At 37.8% G+C, this 26,700-nt stretch overlaps 1 protein-coding gene across 2 annotated transcripts in view; it reads left to right on the top strand.

The window, feature by feature from the left end:
• LOC114338558 (uncharacterized) overlaps positions 1-26,258 on the top strand; it is a 221,349-nt gene extending 195,091 nt beyond the window's left edge. The window contains exon 9 of one of the 2 annotated variants that reach the window (XM_050649768.1): positions 21,291-26,258. In XM_050649768.1, coding sequence (XP_050505725.1) covers positions 21,291-21,621 — 331 coding nt within the window. In that variant the 3' untranslated portion in view covers positions 21,622-26,258. The remainder of the gene's footprint in view (positions 1-21,290) is intronic. The other variant, XM_050649767.1, reaches the window with a different exon arrangement.
• The last annotated feature ends 442 nt before the right edge of the window (positions 26,259-26,700 follow it).

Genomic DNA, 26,700 nt, shown 5'->3' with positions numbered 1-26,700 from the left:
GCAAAGAAAATGAGACCTTAAAAACTTGTATACTCTATCGGCAACAACCGCGTTTTTGCAATTAAAAAAATGGTAATTTTTTATAAACAAATTCTATATAATTCTATTCTAAAAGTAAATTTTCTGCAAAAATTACCAAATTTTAATTATTTAAACAATGATCCCCTCAGATGAATCATATACTTTCTTGAAAATATCTTTTGTCTTGACCTTCTTCTTCTTCTTTCTCATAATCCTTAGTACCCTTCAGGGCGTCGGATTTGTCTTGACCTAAACTTTAATAAAAAATTTATTCCAACCTGTACGGAATTACATTTTGATTTTATTTTATTTTATTGGGCTATAGTAGTAGATTCTCTGAATGTCCAAAGAATGCATTTCTCTGTATGACTTAGACAATAACATTTTTCAAGTGGTTTGGCAAATAGCGCGACAGTTTTATCGTATCATATAAATGTTTGGCACCAAAAATACAAATTTGCCTAGTCTTGATCCTGAACCCCATAGGAGCATAAACAGTTAAAATAAATGTGCTTAGTATAATTAGGTTTTCTGACGGAATTTGGCTTGAGACATATAATCTCAATATCCGCTTAACCATTGTCAACCATCTAGGGTGAACTAGTTTACCAGAATATTTTTTTCACAAAATTTTCATCACAATGTCCACTATTGATATACTGACATATTTGTAGTAGATATAGTTAATCGGTGCTTAATTCCTATGTCGATTTGGTAATATCGGGCAACGTACATTTAATTGCATGAAACGGAACAATGGGTAATACTTCACAGTTAGTAACTGCCTTGTCAATGGGACCTGTGAAACCTTTTGGTGCACTTCTAGTGCCATCTAGATAATAATAATAATAATAAATAATAATAATAATATCCTGTGGGAGTTTTTTGTCAGTTCTTCTATCAGGCGCGGCCCCCTGCGAATGGGGGATGCTTTCTGGGTATTCGTAGCGCCAATACCCAGAGAGTAGCAGAGATACTTGCCGTGGAACAAAAACTGACACCTGGCAGTAGGTATAAAATGCACACCCATGAGAATGGAGAATAATAATTTATGTTTAGGATCGCTGCCTGGGGATCGCCAGGGCACGTCTGGAGCCGGCGCTGGACGTGACAGCATGCGGGACGTCGGTGGCAGGGTGTTGAGGAGGCGGGCCCCTGTCATACAATCAGCTACAGCCCAACCACAACCACAACCACAAGCGAGCCAAACAACAACAAGAGCTCCACCCGCCGAAGGTGCTGCGCTGGATCATCAGCCGGCGCTCACTCAAGCGGGACGACCGAGGCAGCGCATGAAATGGACTGTGTCCATTAATGAAAATATTTTGCGCTTCTACTACAAGGTGACAAACCTCGGTCAAGAAACAATCGGCTACCGACAACAGCTGTATGCCGAATTTTGCAGGACGTACCCAGATATTCAAGTATCGGAGCAACGAGTATCAGACCAATACCGGGTAATTATAAGAAACAACCTTATCCCAGAGACTAGACGCAATACCATCAGAAGCGAAGTCGAACGGGAGATTCATAACAATATTGTAATTGAAGATCAAGTCCCCAATGAAGTTCATGAGCAGATTCCTGAGCTTGCCATACAAGAAACTCAACCTGACAATACAGAGCAGGAAAACAACGAGCTACATGATAACCTAGTAAGCGAAATGGCACGTGCTGTACAAGAGTTTAATGGAACAAACCCACTTAGCAGACCACCGCTACCACGAATAAACTCTTGTAAGAGACTAGGTGTGCTATTACAAATTGTGAACACTGAAGTCCTACCCAATTATGTCGTAGAAGCCCACACATTAGAGTATCTGCACATGCTAATCTACTGTGCAGCAACAGCAATTGCTAATGTAATGGGCATTAAGATCAGAACACGACGGGGTACTAATAACGGAAGGACTGGTAGCAGAATTGCACCCTGGGAAAAAAGACTGCTCGGAAAGATTGAATTACTGCGTAGGGATATTGGTCAAGTCACAGAATATATACGAGGTGTAAGAAGTACAAGAGTCATCAGAAGAGCTGAAGAAATAATACGGAATACTCCCAGACACTCAAGATTCGATCCAGAAAACAACACAGCCCAACAGTGCCTAGATACATTAAAACAAAGACTCTCAGTTTATTCAGGACGACTAAGAAGGTACAAAGTGAGTAACAACCGAAAATCCGACAATGCCCTTTTTGAGACTGCTGAGAAGGCGTTCTATCGAAAACTCAATTCCACCGTAGACAATCTCGATAAGTCTTACCCAAGCCAAGAAGAAATTCATGAGTTTTGGGGAAATCAACTTTCCACACCAGCTTCTCTTAACAACAATGCTGGATGGATAGAAGATACGGCACAGAACTGCCAACACTACACTACTACTCTCTACGAACCCTTCACCACTGAAGAAGTCTCAAATATCATCAAAGAGCTTCATAACTGGAAATCACCTGGACCAGACGGAGTTCAAAACTTTTGGCTCAAGAAGTTTTGGAGTACTCATGAATGCTTATCAACACTAATTAATCATGTTATTTCTAATCCGCAGGATATACCATCATTCCTAACTCAGGGAACCACTTATTTAATACCGAAGGATCAAAATAACACCCAAGATCCAGCAAAATATCGCCCAATTACTTGTCTTCCAACTTTGTATAAATTGGTCACATCCTGTGTAGCCCGGCGTATCTACCAACACTGTGCTCTGAACAATATCATAGAGCCTCAACAGAAAGGATGCGCTAAGGGTTCCATGGGTTGCAAAGAACAACTTATCATCGACTCAGTCATTTCTAATCAAGCATATTCCAAAAAGAGGAACCTATTTACTGCTTTTATTGATTACAAGAAGGCCTTTGATTCAGTGCCGCATGAATGGCTTATAGATATATTGAGAATATATAAAGTCGATGATAATATAGTGACCTTTTTACAACATATAATGACAGAGTGGAAAACTAGAATTCACCTTCAAATACCTGGTGAAAGTAACATCGAAACTGAAAATATCGCAATCAGCCGGGGCCTGTTTCAAGGAGATTCGTTGAGTCCTCTGTGGTTCTGTCTAGCTATGAACCCACTATCTCAGCTATTGAACTCCACAGATGCAGGTTTTAGCATCAAAAATAACAACAATGTGGTGGCGAAGCTTAATCATTTATTGTACATGGATGATTTGAAATTAATGGCTTCCACTCGAGACCAACTCGACGAGATGCTAAAAACTGTAGAAACTTTTTCTAATGATATTAGTATGCACTTTGGACTAGACAAGTGCCGTATTTTAAATATAGTCAGAGGAAAAGTACAGCCCGGAGGATTCGATATGCAAAATGGCCAGAACATCGAGGCCATGGGTGAAAACGATATGTATAAATATCTTGGAGTAAAGCAGGCGCGGAAAATTGACCATAAACAAATGAAAACAGAGATAACTACTGAGTTTATACGAAGGGTAAAACAGCTGCTTCGCTCACACCTTAACAGTAGAAATTTGTTTAAGGCACTAAACACCTACGCATGTTCCGCGCTTAGCTACTCATTTGGTATTGTTAAGTGGACAAAAACAGATATAGATGCTCTTCAGCGAAAAGTGCGAACACACCTCACAAAGGCACAAAAACACCATCCTAAAAGTGCAGTAGAAAGAACAACATTACCACGGAATCTAGGAGGAAGAGGACTTATGGATATAGGTGAGCAATTAGATAAACAAATTGCTAATTTAAGAACTTATTTTCAGATGCAGGCTGAGACATCTACTCTTCATCGCGCTATCTGCGCAGTAGATGACACAACACCGATCAAACTGAGGGAACCAGAAATGCGCATAAACCACCTTACCAAGGACGAAAAAGTGCGCGCCTGGATGGGTAAACCTCTGCACGGGCGGCATCCCAATGAGGTCAGCCAAGATTACGTCGACAATATAGCGTCGAACTACTGGTTGACATCAGGAAAGATGTTCCCTGAAACGGAAGGTTCATTACTGGCCATTCAGGATCAGGTTATACCAACGAGAAATTACCTGAAATATATCATCAAAGACCCTCAGGTTCAAAACGACAGATGCCGATATGGATGTCAAGCCCAAGAAACCATCCAACATCTTACAGGGGGCTGCCAGGCATTTGCTGCAACTGAATACAAGGAACGGAATGACGCAGTGGGAAAAATCCTTCATCAAGAGATAGCTATCAAGCTGGGACTTCTCCAAACGGACCATCTCCCGTATTATCAATACGTCCCTGAGAGTATGCTTGAGGATGGCAACTACAAGCTATACTGGGACCGCACTGTGCTCACAGACCAAACAGTGGCACACAATAGACCAGATCTCGTACTAGTTAATAAATTAACAAGACAAACAACACTAATTGATGTGGCGATACCTAACAACAATAATCTACGTAGTAAATTCACTGAAAAGATCGCCAAGTACAGAGATCTAGAAATTCAAATACGAAGGCAATGGAGAATGCAAAGTACCCAGACGATACCGATTATCATGTCTACTACTGGAGTCATTCCGAAGACCCTCCTCGAAAGCATAAAAAAGCTGGGTCTGAATGAACATCTTTATAAGACCATGCAGAAAGCAGTACTACTCGCAACAGCCAGATGTGTACGGAAATTTTTGGGAGATACACCTGCATACCAAGTCACCTAGGGCTCGATAACACGGAAAGAGTCCCACCAGAGCTCAATCCTTTTGATACCGTAGGTATCTGGGATGAGTCAATTTTCCCCTTAGAGGGAGTGTGAGCCGTATGGCTAAATCTGGATAATAATAAATATGGAGTTTATTCGTAGCAAATAAATTGTACATAACAAAATAAACTCAGTTTCTCACTGAAGTTGTAGGTACAACTTGTGCGTGAGAGTTGAATTTTGATTGTATAAACACTAATTAATTTTAAAATTTACAAAAAGGAATCAAATAAATAAAGTCTTTTTCGTTCATTGGTCTCCAAATTTGGGCTCCTCTTACTAATTTAGTTACTTTTAGATGTTGTCTATCGGACCTACGAAAATATCTCATAAAATTCAGGAAAGTATGGTAAAACATTTCCTATGGGACTCTTCTGGCGGGACTTCGTTTTGTAAGAGAATTATCATTACTTTTTGAATGTTTTTATCCATTTTTACAATAATTTCTACAATCTAAATACTTATTCTTCTTCTTCTTCTTCAGTTTATTGGCCTCCACCTACTTGGGTATTTGGCCAGCTCATCGTCTCGGAACAAGGGAAAAATCCCTTATTCACTTACAATTTGGAGTTAGTACATTGTACAATTTGTTTCTTCTTCTTCTTCATCTTTTTCTTCTTCTTCTTTAGTTAACTAGAAATTTTGGTTGGTGTGGGACAAACATGACAAGATAAAAAAATTTCACGCTGCAACCTCTCTTTCCTTGTCTAAGGGGGCAACTGTCTATCAATACACAATGTTCTTTTTCTTCTTTGATTTAGGAGAAATTTTGAGTTGGCATGGGACAAATACAAAAACTTAACTTTTTTTTTTCCAACGACATTAAACTTTACTCTCTCAAGGGCAACTGCCGACTACCACACAATCTTATTCTTCTACTTCTTTTTTTAAATACTTATATGTGACTAAATATATGTTATAAAATCTAAATACTTATATGTGACATTTCAAATAAGTCATTTTTGACTTATTTGAAAGATGTTGAAAAAGATGACGCAATGTCAGTTCATTGGCGTGTAGTTGGCATATGAACCATTGGAGTGGAGGTGGAAACTTGATTTCCAATAAACGAATAACGCCACCTTTATTTCCTTGGTTAACGACAGTCCCATCACAACCAACAGCCACTATTTGATTTACATCGATATAGTTCGAGGAAAGAAATGTCAGAATAGAGTTACAAAGTAGTCCTAGCTTTAGAACGAGCTTTTCGAACTCTATTTCTGTCTATAATCCGTGATGAATCGTTTTCAGTAATGAGACTAATGTCGTGGAAAGCTGCAGAAATGATTGCTAGTCCAGCACAATCTGAAACCCCATAACGATCTAATGTTCTGGCAACAACCGGAAATGTGACTTCAGTCATTGTGAATGAAGAAGTGGAAATAATCGATTGCGATTGGAAGTCCTCAATTTCACCGTTTTTTTAATGTATCTGGCTGTTGAACATTCAGTCGTATCTTTGAAGTTGTAGGTAATCTAGAAGTACTAGGAATGGATTCCACCCCTATTTGCAAGACTATTTGTTCTTCACGTTGCTCTTGTTGGTGTAATCTATGTAAATCCATCTCAATTTTTTTGGTCGGTTCACGATGTAAACTATTAATTATTATTTTATAGTCAGTTCGTTGGTCGATTAATAAATTTCGTTCTGGTATTGGAATCTTTCGGTTTCTAGGACAGTTGCAATCTCTGAACTCTAAACATTCGCAAGTTGCAATATCAAACAATTTCTTGCTATCCTCTCCAAACTTTAATAGCTTCTCTTTGTAACCGTCTTCTTCCTTCCTGCCTTCATAAGGTTTCAATAACGTTATATACTTATCGTGGAAAACTATAATAATTCTAGCCAATATTGTTTTGTGTTCTACTTATAATTATTGAAATTGAGTGGGAGAGTGAAGGTCGACTCCTGTGACACTCACTCACTCACTCACACTCGCCGATCATCCCAACCCCTAGGAACATGTGTGTACCGCTGCTAGTCAACGGGACCCACATGTCCGAAAATCAGACCGGTCACGCCCCAAAAGAGCGAATCATTTTGGATCGGTACCTATCTGACCCCCAGGTTTTTCCTCCACCCCTCCCCTACGTGTGACATACGCAGGGGAGGCTATGATCTTTACGTCGGGTGTATTTGGGAAAAGAATCACCCTCCGTCTTAACTTGGTTGTGGTTAGGCCACCTCTCTGTAGGGGTAGCTTGATAGCTTTTCTCCCTATTTACTTTACTGAATTTACTTGAGTTTGACATGGATTTGGACTGAAGTCCCTAAGAGTGTGTTTCCTCGCGGAGGGACATCAACCTAGATTGATGTCACTCCGCGGGGAAACCGTGTAGTGAGCTCGGTCACTCAGCTGCCGATTTGGCAAAATAAATTTTGTTCTCCTCGGCAGCTGGGCACCCGATGAGTCTGGCCATCGGGCCCAAGGTTCTCGCGCATGGTCCCAATGCTCAGAGTTTCGCGACTAGGTCTCTCATTCGACCTGCCTTAAGGGCCTGTAGCCTAATTGGCTGTACAAGTGGCCTGAAGGGCCCTTTGTACTTAGATTTGATTTTGCCGTGTAGCACGATCAGTATTCACTTGATTGATAATTAAAATTAACATTATTACCTCCTAGAGGGTGTTTTGCTATTTTTTATGATTTTTTTGGTGAGCACGATCTGGGTCCAATCCTCTAACATCAATTGGGCCCCAGGGCATGCTCGTTTTTTTTTTGTTTTTTGTTTTTTTTTTGTTTTGTAAATTATTTTGTATTTTTTTTCTACCTCTATGACGCGGTGGGCTTGACACTCTGTAGATATCTCAGTCATTGTTTTGTTCTGCTGGGTCTTGTCTATAACCTGATATTTGATGTTTTGGCCGTCTATGTACCGTTCTGATGTTTTCATCATAGTCCGTTAACTCTCTTAGCCATCTACTGGGGTGATTTCTTATGCTGTTGAAAATGCTGTATGCTCTTTCGTCCAGAGTCCTTAGGATTTTTACCTGGTTTGTGTCCCGGTATATGTACCTCAATGGTACATATTTGGGTACCTTGAGGGCATCTCTAATTATGAAGTTTTGGCATACTTGTAATTTCTTCCTGTTTGTTTTACAGGTGTGTCCCCAGGCTGCTGATGCATATGTTAGAGTAGGTAGGATTATGCTGTTGGCTACTCTAAGTTTTGTCTTGAGGTTTAATTTGCTTTTTCTTCCAATTAATGGGAATAATAGTTTCCTTAGCGCTTTTGCTTTGTTTACAGTTTGTGTTATATGTTCTGTGAAAGTTAATTTTCTATCCAGCGTTACGCCTAGATATTTCGCTTGGGTTTCCCATTCTATTTGGTTGTTGTTTATATTTAGTTCGTTGTTTGGAATACCCCATCTTTTTCGGAACATGACGGCCTGTGTTTTATCCGGATTTAGCGCAATTTTCCATTTTATGCACCATCGCTGTAGTCGGTTTAGTTCTCCTTGTACTAATCTTGTGGCCAGGTCTGGGTCTCTGCTGCTAGCTGCTATAGCAGTGTCGTCTGCGTATAGACTTAAGATGGTTCTATTACTTTTAGGGGTGTCTGCTGTGAATATGGTATACAGATACGGCGACAGCACGGCTCCCTGCGGCACACCCGCCTCCATGGTCCCGACCTCGGACAAGGTTTCCCCTATCCGAACTCTGAACCTCCTGTTGGCGAGGTATGAGGCCAGAAGACACGTCATCGCCTCACTGTATCCATAGTTGTTCATTTTGTAGATTAATCCCTCGTGCCAGACTCTGTCGAATGCTTTGCTGACGTCGAGAAATGCAGCTGCTGTGTACATCCTCTCGTTGAAGCCTTTCGTGATGTATTCAGTAAGTCTTAGTACTTGGAGTTCACAGGAGTGTCTAGATCTGAAACCGAACTGTGCTTCAGGGATTATTCCTAGCCTTTCAGTTTCTTCTTGTAGTCTTTTCAGTATTACTCTTTCGGCTATTTTGCTTAAGGTTGATAGTAAGCTTATTGGTCTATAGTTTTGTGGAAAGGTCCCATTTTTTCCCGGTTTTCCAATCATTATTACGTGCGCTTCTTTCCATCTATCTGGAAAGTATCTTAATCTCAGTACTGCGTTGATGAAGTTTGTGATATACACTATTAATTTAGTCGGGAGGTTTTTGATTGCCCTGTTGGTGATATTGTCTGGGCCTGGTGCTTTCTTTGCCTTGGCCCATTTAATTATGTTCCTGATTTCTACTGGGGTGGTGTGTTCTAGGCCTATTCTGCCTTTCCTTCTTCTTATTCTTCTCGCATTTCTCTCGACTTCTATGGTGAAGTCTAAGTCTTCCCTGCGGTTAAAGTTTTGTTTGCATCCTGATTCTAGTGTATCTTTCATAACTTCTGCTTTTTCTTCGTCCGTGTATACGATTCCTGTTTCTCCGTGTAGTGGTGGAATCGGTTTTCTGTCGTTTCTAAGCACTGCTGATACTTTCCAGAATGCAGATTTGTTTGGGTTTAATCCTTGAATATATTGGTCCCAGCATTCACTACGGTGTTCTTGTAACTGTTTTTTGACCTCTCTGTCTAGTTCATTTGCAATTCTTTTGTCTTCTCTATTGTGAGTTCGTTGGGCTCTTCTTCTTCTTCTATTCTTCTCTCGAATCAATTCTTTTAGTTCGTTCGGTATTTCTTTAAATCTTCCTCGTTGGGTAGCTATATTTTCTGTTTTAGTACTGGCTTCTATAGCATTATGTATCGTTTGTTCGAGTTTTATTATGCTGTCCTCTAGTTCTTCTATGTTATTTATTGTGGGTATTGCTCCAATGTTTTCACTCACTACTCTTCTGAAGTTTGGCCAGTTTATTATTTTCTTCTTTCGTTGTTCTACTTGGTTCAATTCTATTGCACCAAGTGTCATAACTATTACGTTATGTGTGGAGTCTCCTTCATTTTTCGTGATTATTTCATGTTGTAGCCCCACATTGTGAAGAATTGCAATGTCTATATGCGATGAGTACTCTCCATTGTAGTTTGTTGGTTCTATAGGTCCAGTTACTATAGTGTTTTGTTTATTCTCGAGATATCTACAGAGCCGTCTGCCATTGCAATTGGTCAGTCTGTCAAACCAGTTGGGCGACCTCGCGTTCAAGTCACCGATAATCACAGTGGGCTCGTCAGAGTCTAGGATGAGATCGAGGTCCTCGCTCAGTACCGGATCACGTGGCCTAACATACACCGAAGCTATTTTCAGCGTCTGGTCGGCCGCCATGATCCTCACTAAGGTAGCCTCCATGGTGACCAGGCCATCCGGTGTTGGAACTTGTTGGTGTTTTATTCCTTTTTTCACCATGATGGCCGTGCCTCCTGATCTCGCGGTCCGGTCAGTTCTATAGGTGTCATAGCCTGGGAACTTGGTTTTCACTCTCTCGGTGAGTCTGGTTTCCTGCAGTGCGATGACATCTATATCGAGTCTGTTGGTAAACTCGTCTAGTATGTTTATTTTCATTCGGAGCCCGCCCGAATTCCATGACCCAACTCTTAGTTCGTCCAACTGGTTCAACATTACGCGGTGCTAAACTGTTTCAAGACGTCGAAGGCAGCAGCCACTTTGTGCATAACGCTGGCGAAGTTCTGCATGTTTGCATTCATTTCGCGCAGCAATGCACTTTGGTCAGGGAAGGCGCTGTTGGGCGCACTATTCTGTGGGTTGTTGGTTTTCGCTGCCGCGGCATAGCTGGTGTTCTGTCTGAGAGGTGCACTAGGTGCACCTCTGCTCCTTGGTGGTGCTGGAGCGTTTGTTTTCTTTTTGGGTGCTTTTTTGCACCCCCTGTAGCTTGCCGTGTGTGCCTCTCCACAATTCGCGCATTTTGCCGCTGTTTCACGGTCCTTCTGGCAATCTGCACTTTTGTGGCCTTCTCCGCATTTAACACAACGTGCCTCACAGTGACAGGCCCTTGAACCATGATAAAAGTTCTGACAATTAAAGCATTGTAAAACGTCTCTTTTTATCCTGATTTCGTCTTCGATTGTGATTCTCATATAGGAGAGGTTGTTGATTTTTGCTAATTTTGCTTCGTCTTCTTCACCGATAGTAACGATGTAAAGTGGTAGCTCTTTCTTATCGGGTTTTCGTGAGATCATTCTTTCGAGGTTTCTGATTTCGATACCTGCCGTCGTTTGGATTTCTGAACCTAGTGTTTTTAGGTTTAGGCCTGTATTCAGGCCTCGAATGATCTTCCTTTTGGATCTGTTGACTTCCTTGTCTATCGGATATGCAATGAAGTCCACTTTTGGCATGTGTTCTTCAAGAATTTTTAGCATACCGAGGTATCCCTCTCTATCATTAGTCTGTATGATTATGGACCTACCAGACTTCGCAAATTTGTTTGCGGAGCCAATGCCTTGTCTCGCTGCTCTTCCTAAAATTTTTTGGCTTTCGCCAATCGATTTTAAGATGATTGCCGGTGGTTTTTGTTGTTTTGTGGAGGCCGTAGGTGCTACCACTGCATTGCTGGTAGTAGCCTTGCTGACTACCTTTGTTTGTTTTTTCTTGTCTTTTCTTGCTTTAAGACTTTCTTCTATTGCCGTTTGTTCTTCATCAGTAAGAGCAGTCCTACCGAATTGGTCGATTTGAGCTACTTTATCAGGTTTCGTAGAATTGGTTTTATCAGTGGTAGTGTTGGACGTTTTAACTTTTTTGCTTGCATTGCCTGACTCTGGTTCCTTTTCGGCATCGCTTGCCTCTGATTGGGTTCCAGGTCTGTCACTGTGTTTACTCGTTGATGGTGCGGATTTTTGGGTGGAATGGGGGGCTGCCCTTTTACCTTTTCTTTTCCTGTATTTTGGGAATTGAAAGGTACCTCCATTTCCGGAGTCAGTACCATCTTCAGTGTCCATTACATCTGATGGTATATGGACAGGGGGGGTAGGGATTTGGTTTTGCTGAGTTAGGCTCATTAGTTGAGCAACTAACTCTTGGTTTTCTTTGTCTTTGTTGTTGATTATTGTACGGAGCTCTTTGAGCTCGGCAAATAATTCAGCTGTTTGTCTGCCATGATTTTCTCTCTCACTCAGTCTGATGACTTCTGCATGATTGAGTTGTGTTATTAGGTCCTCGATCTTTTGACGCAAGGATCCTACTTCTATGGCAGATTCTGGGGGATTTGACTTGGGGTTGGGCAGTCCATGAGGGTTGTAAGCCTTGAAACGAGATGTCGATTCTCCTGATCTTTAATTTCAATCGTTTGTCTGAGTTTTTGTAACTCTTCCATCAAACGATCTGTTTGCTCTCTGTGTAATTGCAGATCTTTTTGCCTGGTGACTTCAGCTTGTTGGAGCTGAGCGATCAGTTCTTCAACATTTCGTTGCAAGGCTTCCACATCCTTTGCCTTTTTTCGGTCTTGGTCTTGGGTGGGACTAGAATTTAGTGCACGCTTGCACGGCTGCTTGTCTTCGACGCGTTGAGACGCCTCGAAGATTTGTCTTGTTTTGTTGAAATCGGGTGCCTGAAGGGCCTTTGCTGGTTCCTGAAGGGAATTCGCAACCTGAGGGGTTTCGATATCAGAGGAAGAAGATTCGGAGAGCTTAGAGTTTTCATCTGTCAACATATCATCATCGGTACCGGAAAACACTTCCTCCATCTCCGATTTGGGGGAAGAGGCTTCCTGGGTGGGATTGTTGTCGAGAGAACAGCCGTCAGACGGCTTGTTCTCTGACAACGGGGAGTTGGTAAGGTCAGGCATATCTCGACTATGAGCTGGAGTGCTCGGTGATTGCTCTGTGCAATCTAAGGACGACATAGTATATTTCTACTTGGGAGACTCTGTTTTTTTCTGTTCAGCTGAACCGATGTTCAACTGAATGCTGAGTGTCGTCTCAGACCCTTCGCGGCTGTTTTCACTCCCTACTCGCTGTAGGGGGGGTTCCTCTTGCAGTTCTCAAAATATCGGCCCAGGTGTCCGGGTCTGTCCGATGTGAAATTCAAATATTCCACACCTTACATTGTCCTTCCTACGGAGGCACGATATTCTCCCGACAGGCCTGACGGCCCGCTCGCTTCTTCACTAGCTAGTCCTGGATTGTGACTTCCCAGAGAATTCAATGAAATAAAATCCCCTAGGTTAATCACATCCACAGATGTCGCTTTTGCCTCTCGGTTTTACCAAAAGAGCGTGTCCACTCTCCCAGCGCACCGTGTTTTACTCACGGCGATCTGAAAAGATCGGGCTTGGTCGAGTATCCCCACTCTTTTGGCTGCTCCTTGTCGCTGTCGCACCGCACGCGTCTATACTGTTCAGCGTCCGACGCTGAACTACACTCCTGTGACAGGTTATAACTCTAAATTCAAAAGAAAATTAATTTAAGTAGCGCTGGGGCAGTTATTATGATAAAAATAGAAATAAGTGTTATTGAAGTTTTCGATTCATATCCTATACCCTATTCCACGAACATACGCCTGTTTTGGATTACTTCGACAACGAATACTTTACTGTGCAAAATAAGAAGAGCGAAAGTAAATTGCAAATTACATTGTTGTTTATTGGAATAACTATTAGCGCCATTTACTTTCGTACTTCTTATGTTGCACAGTAAATATTCGTTGTCGAAGTAATCCAAAACAGGCGTATGTTCGTGGAATGGCCCATAGAAGCGAATTGATACCGCACCCCGCGTAAGTAAAAATGCAAAATATATTTTTTTTAAATTTCAAAATTTGAATCACGTTGGGGCAGATGTTAGAGTCATAATATAAAAAAATGACAATTAACTTTTCCAATCCTTTCCCACGGTAGCGTCGATTTCGCACCCCGCGTTTGTAAAAATTATTATTTCATTTTTCTCCATATAACAGCGCTCCACCCTAATGCACACGTTTACACACCACCTGTAAGGTAGTGTACTCGGCGCGTTTTTCTTACCATGGTTTCCCCTGTAGGCCTAATCCACTAACTGTTTTGACAATTTTAGGATAATTTAAGGAAACAATACCGGTCAAGTTCTAGATATTACCTTATTATTAATATTGATTATTGATATTGCTATTGATTATTATATTAACTATTATTATATTATATTATATTATTAGGTTAACTATTGTTTTGATTTCTTTAGATATTTTAATCAGATTCATATTCTTGAAAATCTGCTTCAACAATCAAGTCTTCTTCGATTTCATCTTATTCCTCTTCCTCTTGCTGGATGTTCAATAATTGTTCAAATGTGGCTGAATCATTGGCCTCTTCATTAAAATCACAGGAGTCTTTCTCTGTTGTATTAAACTGGACATTTGAGCGAGACTGACCTTGGCAGTTGGTACACGCTAGAGAACACAGCAACTCGACTTTTTTACATCCACATTTGGCACTATTGCAAAAAACAGTGTTAAGTTGAGTTTTTCTGGAGCAGGTGGGAGGAAGGTTTTAATCGGTTCCAGAGTATTATCTATTAATTTCCAGCCCCAGTCTTCTGGATTCAGTTCATTGCCTAGCCATGTTTGAACTTGATAATATACTCGATACAAATGTTGAAAAGCAGATGCTGATGTTGGAGGAAGACATGATAGTTGTACTTGTTTCTTGTTTCGCGTATTTTTTACAAAAGTTAAGTATCGGCACTTATCAAGACCAAGAAGATCAAGAAGGGAACAAGAAGAAGAAGAAGAACAGGCTGGTTTCCGCGCTGGAAGGACTTGCACAGATAATGTCTTCTGCCTAAAACAATTAATTGAAAAAAATCAGCAACCAATCAAGAGACCCATCTCATGTTTGTTGACCTCCGTAAAGCATACGACAGCGTTCCTGTGACTAAATTGTGGAAATCACTACAAGAAACTAATATCAGCTACACTCTAGTCAAAGCCTTAAAAAATCTATATGAAAATTCTACATCACAAGTAAAAATTGGCAACACACTATCTAAAAAGTTCATAGTTAACAAGGGTCTGCGCCAGGGCTGCTGTATTTCACCAACTTTGTTCAAGATATATGTTGCAAAAGCACTAAACCAGTGGAAACGTAAATGCCACAGTATGGGTATAGACCTCGGAGAGGTTTATTTATATACCGTACAATTTGCTGATGACCAAGTCATCATAGCTAATGATAAAGACGACCTACAGTATATGGCAAGAAAACTAAAGGAGGAATATGAACAGTGGGGCTTGGAAATTAATGTGGAAAAAACTAAATGCCTACCCATAGGAGCTGAGCTATCCAATATCGAACTAGAGGATAATGAACAAATCGCATCCTGTAGTGAATACACGTACCTGGGAGTAATCTTCGATAGAACGGGAAAAGACGATGAGGAAATAAAGAAAAGGGTAACACAAGCTAGAAGAACAATTGGCTGCCTAAATGGAATACTTTGGAGCTCCGAAATAGGAATAAAGCGAAAATACAATATCTATGAAACACTTATTAAACTTGGAGAATAACCGAGAACAACAGGAAAAATTAGAAGCTGTAGAAATGGATGTGTTTAGAAGATCGTTAGGTATATCCCGTAGGGAAAGAGTTCAAAATGAGGAAGTAAGACGACAAATTGGAATAGATGGTTACTTAACAACAGACATTGAGAGGAAACAGTTGATTTGGTATGGTCATGTTCAAAGAATGGAAGACACAAGATTGCCCAAAAAGATCATGCAGTGGGTACCACCAAACCGCAAAAATCGGGGAAGACCCAAAAAGACATGGAAAGAAGGGGTAACCAAAGCAATGAGTGCAAGGGATCTTAGAGATGGCCAATAGGATGATAGAAGGACGTGGAAGTTAGGCATCGGACAACGTCGAAAGACGTTCTAAAACCGATACATACATACATACATTTATCAAGACAACTAATTTTATTAGAGCTCCATAAACCGCAAGAATAAAGCGAATTCCTTCCGTAATTATTGTTTGTGGTGTGGAATCAAGTTCTGTAAAAACTTTACAGCAGTCAGTCAAATCTTTTTTTTTCGAATAATTTAAGTACTGACGTTATGCCCCTTCTCTACATTGCTGACGTAGTGTCGCAGCCGGTTATCGCATGTAAAAATAAAATGTACTTTTGGCATTTGGGATAAGCCGATAAACTTTTCGAAGAATATATCTCTGTTCGCTGTTGAGCCCCTCCAGGTTTTAGAAAATAAATAACTTTATCTACTGGAGTCCTTGCAGTAAGCAGTACTAACAAATCAACATCTTCACCAATTACAATTGTTGTGTTTGTTGCCTTAAATTTTTCAATTGCTGTCTCAATTATAAGGACTAAGGACATCTGTGTCATTTTTACCTTGTTTCACTTTAATATTCTCAGCTGTTAATTTGTCAGTTAACATGGAAATGAAACGAGATTTATTATTAATGTTAGCGAAAAATTGTTGTTGATTCGCTGGAACTGTTATATTTTCATCAAAGATAATCTCGGAACCCGATGATATTTTTGTAATTCGATGACGTTGTTCTGCAGCTTTAATATTCTTTGTCGAGTCACTTTAGCCGTCAAATACCACTGTCACTGTAAGCCCGTAATGTCTGCTAAATGGTAGACGCTTGTAATAAGTATTTATATTCACTTGAACTGAACCTTTAGCACTAAAAGAAACAGATAATATGAACAAGACCTACGGACAATACTGTAGCCATTGTTTACAATAGACAATAATATGTTCTTTTTTAAACAATGGTATAGCCAAATATTTTTTAAAGCCACGTAGATAGAGGAAATTCAGTTTGGGACTGATTATCTTTTGAAGAAATATTTTCAGAATAATATAATATATTATATAAAAGAGACACAAATAGGCATTTATACTTGTCTTAAGTGCCACATTATGTATATACGTGGCTTATATCATGTGCATATAATGTATAAGGTAACTTTTAAAATCGCGATATATCAGGAATGGTAACTTTTAGGAAAAAAATTGTAAGGACTATTTTTGTAGAGAATGTTAAGATCTACAACTTTGCTTTGATTTTTTTTGATAAAACTTACCGTTTTCGAGAAAAATCCAAAAAAATCTCAAATTTTGACCTTTGACCCCGAATAACTTTTGTTGCACACATGGGATCGATGGGGACTTTTAAAACTGTATTTGTTATGGTAAACTCTAGCTCTCCACCAAAATTTGACTCTCCGGCAATTTTTGTTATTTGCCAACTATTTTGATGTCCGGATGTTGACCGGATTATAATGAGTGAGCCTACATACACAAAACAGAACAGATCCGGCGCAAATTGATCCTAAGCGAGACACAACCTGGCACCGGAGAGCTGCGTAGAGAGTTCTGCGCATCCTAATATCAGTGAATACAGTGCCAGGTCTAGCATGCGAACGTTTGTCATCGAAACACAATTTTCTGGTGTCGTGGGACGCGTGACTCAATTCTCAGTTGTGGTTTTGTTTTCGAGATGGACGTAGAAAAGCTAATAGAACTCGTTCGGAATTATCCCATTGTATATGATACCAGCCTCAAGGATTACATGAGGACGAAACTTAAAGACGAAGTATGGGAGAAAATCGGAAATGAACTTAATACGAATGGTACAATAGTAAGTACAATTTACTGTGATAAATAAATACTAGTACAATATAATCAAAACCCAATACCGCTTTGTCATTCAAATTCTAATAACTTTATTAGGTACCTACTCGTAGACAAAATAAACGGCGATAACAGATATGCCTTTACAAGAACACATTATTAGAAAAAAAAGGTTACTTAAAACGAATAGGCCCGGATCCCGGGTAACAAAAAAAGTTGATTAATAGCAAGCTGAAAATGTGTTAATAGCGTAACGGTGTCTAGTTGGACAAACTTTAATGTATGGAAACACTGGAACAGGGGTAGTTTTAATTGTGGAACAGGTTAAAGATTTGGAACGTCAGACTACAAAAACTTCCCATGTATTTTATCGGACAGAACTTCCAATTGATTTCTTACTCTTTCATTAAACTCTCATGCTAAAATTATACTGCTATTTATCACCTGTCATAATTCCTGTCATTTGACATGTTCTCTTGTCGGATTTATTAAAATGCCCAGTTGGTGATAAATATCAGTCTGATTTTTGCATGAGAGTTTAATGAAAGGGTAACAAATCAATTGGAAGTTCTGTCCGACAAAATACATGAGACGTTTTCGTAGTATGACGTTCCAAATTTTTAACCTGTTCCACAATTAAAACTTCCCCTGTTTCAGTGTTCCCGTACATCAAAGTTTGTCTGACGAGACACCGTTAAGCTATTAACAAATGTTCAGCTTGCTATTAATCAACTTTTTGTTGGTACGCGTGATCCAGGCCTAGAAATACAATGTCACAAATGATGGCGTAATCCCTTTTCTATAGGTATAAAAAATTTATAAATAGCATTAATTTCTTAAATCTACACAACATTATCATTAAAAATGATTCATTATTAAAAACCGTTAAGCATATCTGTGAATATCGCATACCCTCAAATAAAATGTATCATCATACCGGGCTTGTTCATGCTTAAAAACAAAATATGTAGACGAGATATAAATATATGTAATAGGTAAGCAGTTTTTGCAACGACAATCCAATCAAAATCAGTGTTGTTTATAATAATAGTATCGGCATCGGCTAATAAAACAATTAGTTTTTAGCAAAGTTCGCACCTTTGGGGACACTGACGTAAATAAAAGCAAATTTGTTAATTGTTGAGAAAACGTAGACATTTAAGGCCGGTTGTTCGAACGCTAATCAACAATGATCACTATCAAATATTTAATTACTGTCACCAAAACTGTCAATGTCAACTTTTATTGGGTTGCTGAAAACATAATTGATTATAATTATGAGATTAGTTAATCAATTAACATAACAATTATTAACATAATTGATTAAGTAATTTCATAATTGTAATCAATTATGTTTTCAGCAACCCAAACAAAGTTGGCATTGACAGTTGGTGACAGTAATTAAATATTTGATAATGATCATTGTTGATTAGCGTTCGAACAACCGGCCCTAAAAGTTTTAAAAGGTACTTAAAGCCAAAAATGAGATGCAAATTACAAGCGGAAGTAGAAATCTATTGTCCACAGTCCTAGTTATTAGGATTTTAGGATTAGAATTTTTCTTAAACATCACCTCAAAGCTTCCTTTTCTTTATTCATGCTTCTCTAGACCTCGACGTTTGTGACTCTCTCCGTCCATGATATTCTCAAGATTCTGCGATACATCCACAGTTCAAATGCCTCTAATTTTTTGGTATCAATCTTTTTCAGCGTCCATGACTCCATTCCGTAGAACAGCACAGAAAGTACGTAACATCTCATCAGGCGAAGTTTCATTTCAAGGCTCAAATCTCTTCCACAGAACACTCTCTTCATTTTAGTGAATATGGATCTGGCTTTTTCTATTCTTATTTTAATTTCTGCTGAGCTATCGTTGTCTTCATTTATAAAAGTGCCTAAATATTTGTATTTGCTAACTCGATCGATAATTTCATTGTGTAAATATAAATTTTGGACATTTCGTGTTGATTTCGATATTGCCATAAATTTAGTTTTCTTTATGTTCAAAGATAGTCCATATTCTTCGCTGCAGTCTGCTATCTTATTCACCAATGTCTGTAGCTCTTCAAGTGTTTCTGCGATCAAAACGGTATCGTCGGCAAATCTCAGATTGTTTAATCTAACACTATTTATTTTAATACCTATGGATTGCTCAGAGAGTGTTCTATTCATTACGTCTTCGGAATAGAGATTAAACAGGGTTGGTGACAGTATACACCCTTGTCTCACACCTCGCTTTATTTCAATTTCTTCAGTGGTATTATTCTCTACTCTCACTACCTACTGCTTTCTGATTATAGTACATATTTGCTATTAGTCGGATATCTCGTTTATCTAAATTCTTTTCTGCCAGGAGTCTGATTAGATGATCATGCCGCACTTTATCAAAGGCCTTGTTATAATCTATCAAACACATCAGATACAGATACATCAGTATTTTGTAATCAGTATTTGTACTCAGTATCTACCACTGAGACCCGGTATCAAAAGTAACCGTTACACGTCCGCACTGATTTTGCCCGTCCCTCTATTCGTTGCAGAGACAGCCAACGGTTGGGTCTTGTTGTGATCAATATGCGTTGCGCTAGAAAAATAACTGCACAGGTCACCCGTCCCGCCGGCGCAGGTTGTGACTCGCTTAGGTTCAATATGCGCCGGGGCTTAATATATCTACCTACATATATTATGGTCCGTGTATGCAGGCCATAGACATAATAAGGATAGACAAGGTAAGGTATTTGCCACTCTTTGCATCGAGGTGTAACGCCAATATCAAGGACGTCATTAGTCAATATTCCCTTTGAGAGGTCTAGCCATCTTTGTCTGTCACATCAGCGAGATCGCTTAGTAAAAAGAGATAGATAGACCACCGATCTACTGCCCGAGCGTTAGGGCACGTCAATGGACAGCCTAAGTCTGACGTCACAAATGTCACAAAATTGGGAGGAGCTTATGTTGGCTCCAAACAATTTTGTTTGTAACGTTAAATGGTCATAAGGAATTTTTCATTTATGTGCTTTGTGTGGCAAAATAAGAATTCATTTAGGTATTTCGTTAAAGAAACGTGTTAATTAAGAGATTTTTATTCGTTTTTGCTCAGGTGGTTTTTATTCCTTAGTGATTGAAAATAAACATAACCTCAAAACTGGTTACATTCTAATCATTGCATTAAATTAACTCACCTGGGCAAAAACGAATAAAAATCTCTTAATTGGCACGTTTCTTTAACTAAATACCTAAATGAAAAGTCTTATTTTGTCACACAAACCATGTAAACAATAAATTAAAAATTCCTTATGAGTGTTTAACATTATAAACAAAATTGTTTGGAGCCAAATATAAGCTCCTCCCAATTTTGTGACGTCAAGGCTTAGGATTTCCATAGTGCACGCTGGTTTCCGAGTCAGAAAGCCGAGCTCATGTGCGAATAATCCTAATAACAGCGCGCAGATGCACTTTGGACAGGCCCGTTTAAATACGAAGGATTATTTGCACACGGACTCGGTGCTGACTTTGAATTGTGGAACAGGTTAAAAATTTGGAACGTCAGACTACGAAAAAGTCCCATGTATTTTGTCGGACAGAACTTCCAATTGGTTTGTTACCTTTTCATTAAACTCTCATGCAAAAATCAGACTGGTATTTATCACCATCTGGACATTTTAATAAGTCTGACACGTAGAACATGTCAAATGACAGGAATTATGACAGGTGATAAAAAGCAGTTTGATTTTTGAGTGAGAGTTTAATGAAAGGGTAACAAATCAATTGGAAGTTCTGTCCGACAAAATACACGGAAAGTTTTCGTAGTCTGACGTTCCAAATTTTTAACCTGTTCCACAATTAAAACTTTCCCTGTTAGAGTGTTCCCGTACATCAAAGTTTGTCCGACTAAGCACCGTTAAGATATTAACAAATTCTCAGCTTGTTATTAATCAACTTTTTTTTTGGTACGCGGGATCCAAGCTTAGGTTTGATACTATCTCCCGAAGTAATATTGATGATGCGATGATGTGGTATCTTAATCAAATCGACCAAGTAATATTATATTATTATTTTTAGATACATGCACATGTTACAACACCTGTACCGGAACAAACGCTTCACTAAGGTCGGCCAATACGTCAAATGTTTCCATAACACGGATAAAGTCTTGACACTCCATAATCACTTCCCATTAAGTTGTATTGGAAGCGGTTGCACAAGCTATGCCATAGAAACCGTAGATGCACAACTACATCACTACAGAGCTGACTGCGTGAAAAACCTCACGAAAACTTGCGAGGAATTTAGAAAAACCAGTGTAATGGACACCACTATTTGGAAATTTAAGGATCCGCTCGTAAATAGGGTTACAAAGACTCTACGTACTTTAGGATTCTTCCCAAAATAGTGAAATTAATAATTCTATAAGAAAGCGATGAAAGATATTATAAGGTCTTGAATGATCATTATTTGAAAATCGTATGGGTAATGTACTGATACTTAGTGATAAAAATGACAAAAATATTGATATTTTTTTTATTTTGCTTCAACCACTAGGGTTATTAACATAACAAAGTATTACCATTGATTGATAAATATACAGTGAAAAATATACAGTGTATATTTATCAATCAACGGTATAATGTATAAAATCAAAAAGATCAAAATTAACCAATACCGTGGTTAGTGCCATGTCATTTTGGGGGTGCGTGCCGCTCGCCTATACAGTGATGAGCGCGCTAATAACCGGCGAAATAACGGAAAAGATGGAAAACATAATATTAAGTTGTGAGATAACAAGCGATAAAAACTATTAGAGGCGGGATATTTAGCGATAGAAACCTATAAATTTACATTATATTGATTGTTTCCACCTTCAGACGTATCAGAGGAATATGTCAACTAAGACTGTCACTGTCACAGTGGTAGTTGCCAAACTTGTCCGATACGTCTAAAGGTGGGAAACAATCAATATAATGTAAATCTATAGGTTTCTATCGCTAAATTTCCCACCTCTACTAGTTTTATCTCGTTTTAGCTCTCAACTTAATATGTTTCCGTCTTTTACGTTATTTTGCCGGTTATCCGCGCACTCATCACTGTAGATACCGGATGTCCCAATAAGAATGGGTCTCGGCCATATCTCAGGAACCGTTTAGAGTACAGCTTTGAGAAAAAAATATTTATAACAAAAGTTGCCTCGGGAAAAGACTGGAAATTATTTTCATAATTCTAGGTCCACCGCTAGAGGGCGTAATTGAATATCAAAAATTAAAAAATCAAAATTTTACAAAATTTACCTAATGAAAGGGCACTGGAAATCAAATCATCGTATTCTTCATAAAATTCTGCGCATATTTGATTTCACAAGTTTAAGTCTACCTTTGCAAATAAGAGGTGGGGGTGAGTGGGAACCTTCTTATGAAAAAATGGCTGTAAGTCCGGTTCTGCTGAATAGAATTTTGCAAGCTTGGTCTTTTTGAAAACAGATCTTTTTCGTCAATGTAAAAGTTATAATTTCAAAACAGCCTAATAAGTAATATACCAGCTAGGAGGCGTTATTTAATTTTTTTCAGAAATCTAGTTTTCTTTGTAAAATACTAAATTCAAGTACATATGCATTTTTAATCCTATATTACAAAATTAGACCAAATTAGCAACATAATAGCGAAAACCGCATGTCCAAAAAGGAACCTTTTCCAGTTGTTAATAACGTATATAATTAATTAAAACAACAATAAGACAAGCAACACTATAAAACATAACAAAGAAATAAAAAAAAAATACTTAGTGACGACCTAAGTATTCAAATTGTTGCGCATCATTTTCGACGCAAGCATTTACTCTTTAAAGAATAAATTGAACAGCATTCTCTGGATGATGTTTTTTCGAGTAGTTGACCTAGATGTAAAAACAAGGTCTTTAACCAATTCAAAGCATTTCAAGAGCAGAAATTGAGACTGCTGTTCAATCTACTCTTGAAAGATTAAATGCTTGCATTGAAAATGATGGGCAACAATTTAAACATTTAGGTCGTCACTAAGTAGTTGTTTTTATTCTTTTGTTGTATTTTATAGTGTTGTTTGACTTATTGTTATTTTAATTAATTATATATTATATACGTTGACATCTGGAAAATGTTTCTTTGCCTTGAAAACACACTACTTCTTCTTAACTTCGTTTACCGGTGACAGTAACAGATATGTTTAAAATTTACACGTTTCTTAAAAAGTTATCGACATGCGGTTTTCGCTATTCTATTGCTAATTTTGTCTAATTTTGTAAGACAGGAATAAAAATGCATACTTGTATTTAATATTTTCCAAAGAAAACTAGATTTCTGACAAAAATTAAATAACCCCTCCTAGCTCGCATATTACTTATTATGCTGTTTCGAAATTATAACTCATACATTGACGAAAAAGAGCTGTTGTCAACAAGACCAAGTTTGTAAAATTCGATTTAGCAAAACCGGACTTACAGCCATTTTTTCATAACATGGTTCCCACTCACCCCCACCTCTTATTTGCAAAGTAGACTTAAACTTGTGAAATCAAATATGCGCAGAATTGTATGAAGAATACGATGATCGGATTTACAGTTCCCTTTCATTAGGCGAATTTTGTAAAATTTTGATTTTTTAATTTTTGATATTCCATTACGCCCTCTAGCGGTGGACCTACAATTATGAAAATAATTTCCAGGCTTTTCCCAATGCAACTTTTTTTATAAATATTTTTTTCTTAAAGCTGTACTATAAACGGTTCCTGAGATATGGCCGAGAGCTACTCTTAATGGGACACCCGGTACATATGTGATTAGTCCAGAAAGCCACTGCGCATCCGATAGGAAAAATATTCCGATTCGGATTTTTGCACAGTCTTACTCAAAAAGGACCCCTTTTAACAAATTTGCATGTTGCCAGGACCAAAAGTGGGTCAAAAATTTTTTAAACGTTTTTTTTGTTTTTTTCCTAAAATTATTTTTTTTGTATGGAACAAAGTTTTTTTTTAGGTTTTTTGGATCATTTCAAACAGAAAAGGTTTTTAGTGACATTTCTCTAAAGTTGATAGTTTTTGACATATTATAAGCGATTAAAAATTTAAAAATTGCGAATTCGGCCATTTTTAACCCTCAAAAACTATGTGAAAAACTGAAGATTTGAATGTTGTCAAGTTAGGTAGTTATTCTTTAAACATCGATTGAGATGAAATTCCGAAGAGTTTTTTGCAATACAATATTCAAAACTCCTTTGTTTTTTAATTGCTAATCAAGCGTGCGCGACACTATTTTCCACCGACAGTATGGTGCAAATGAAAGGAATAAATTCGTTATTTCGTAAACCGGCGATTTTAAGGAAAAATTCCGAAACAGGTCGATTTTTAATTTTAAGTTATGATATTGTGGCATATATGGTATACTAGTGTACTACTGTATAAATAATTATGTAAATGTTTACATTACTGAATTGAGAATTGAAGAACCTTTCAAATGAGCTACCACACGACCTCTATTCTCATTTAAAAAAATCATCGATTCCGTCATCACCCCCAGACGGATGACGTCACTAGCATACGATATATGCCACAATATCATAACTTAAAAAATAAAAATCAACCTGTTTCGGGGTTTTTCCTTAAAGTCGCCGGTTTACGACATAACGAATTTATTACTTTCATTTGCACCATATTGTATACACATGCAACGCACTGGTGGAAAATAGTGTCGCGCACGCGTGATTAGAAATTAAAAAACAAAGGAGTTCTGAATACTGTATTGCAAAAAGCTCTTCGGTATTACATCAATCGATGTTTAAAGAATATCTACCTACCTTAGTAACATTCAAATTTTCAGTTTTTCACATAGTCTTTGAAGGTTAAAAATGGCCGATTTCGCAATTTTTCAATTTTTAATCGCTTGTATGTCAAAAACTATCAACTTTAGAGAAAAGTCACTTATGCCCGGTTGCACCAACAGATCTTAAGTCAGAATGTCATAAGAATTAATATAATATAATTATAATATATTACAATAAGAATATCATAATATAATAATAGATATAATTGATAATAAGGTAAGAATCTAAAATTATGGTGCAACGTAAGTGATACTCAAGGAGGCCCTATCTATAAGTAGAGCTTAGCTAAGCTGGAGCTTAAGATCTGTTGGTGCAACCAGGCATTAAGACTTTTTCTGTTTGGAATGATCCATAAAAACCTAAAAAAACTTTGTTCCATGCAAAAAAATACTTTTAGGAAAAAAACAAAAAAAAAAACGTTTAAAAAATTTTTGACTCACTTTTGGTCCTGGCAACATGCCAATTTGTTAAAAGGATGTTGAGTAAGATTGTGCAAAAAATCCGAATCGGAATATTTTTCCTCGCATATGCGCAGTGGCTTTCTGGACTAGATTACATACACGGCATATCTTAATCAAGATTTTTTTTTCAATGGCTCTATATAAATATCGCATTAATTTCAACGATTAATCTGATCTGAACTGATAAAATTTAATGGAATCGAGAAAGAATTTAAATTCTAGAAGAAAGTTCTTTTTTATCCATACAACTGTCGAGCTGAGTTGACAAAAATATGACAATATGCGAGATGTGTACATTTGATGATGTATTAAACTATTTTGAAACTTTTTATTTAAGGAAATGATGGAATTATTTGAAAATATTTTTTACATCTTTGTTAAAAACTCTTCAGATAAAAATGATCTAAAAACTCTTCAGATAAAAATGATCTAATTAGGTACTTGTTCTTTAAAATCAGTGTATTGGTACTTGATCCAACAGTATCCGTTTTCTTGAATGTGAAAATCCTGCTCAATATTGTTTTTTATATTTACATTTAAATTGGATGGGAAAATTAAGAAGGGTATAAGATATTTTAATTTACGAAAATAAAAAGATATATTTTTTAATACGCACAATTTTTAGAAATTGACCAATATACGATTCTTAAAAATGAATGTGCCTTATAAAAAATTGTAATAGTTATAAGATTATTTTTCTTGTATTAATAAAATTTTATTATGTAATAAAAATCTAAGGAATAATTGACCATTTTTTTTCTTCTTTATGAGATCTCACCAGTTGTGAGCATAGAGATGTTTGATGTTAATGTTGATATAACAATTTTTGTAGCCTTTATATTCGCTCCGTGCGTGACCATGGTGGGGATAATTTTTTTCGATAGATATTTTGCTTACCTTATTATTGCCGTTTTGATTTTTATTATTTATATTTTCATACTAACTACCAACTTTCTTTCCTTCCCAGATCTGGTGGTATATTTCTATCGTCATCTATTTCCATTTTGTGTTACACACACCACACAATTAATAGTTCAATAGACCCAGCTAATGTTAAAATCTAGTACTAATAATTCTCACTGCCTAATTGCTTTCGATGTACACTTAGTTAATGTTAACACCGACAACTAAACTATATAGTCCAGGAACCGAAGCTTTTCACCTCGCA

This window comes from Diabrotica virgifera, chromosome 4, assembly GCF_917563875.1.
Source record: "Diabrotica virgifera virgifera chromosome 4, PGI_DIABVI_V3a".
Classification (NCBI taxonomy): Eukaryota; Metazoa; Arthropoda; class Insecta; order Coleoptera; family Chrysomelidae; genus Diabrotica; species Diabrotica virgifera.
Note: the sequence above shows the minus strand (reverse complement) of the source record. Positions and strands in the feature narration are given on the sequence as shown.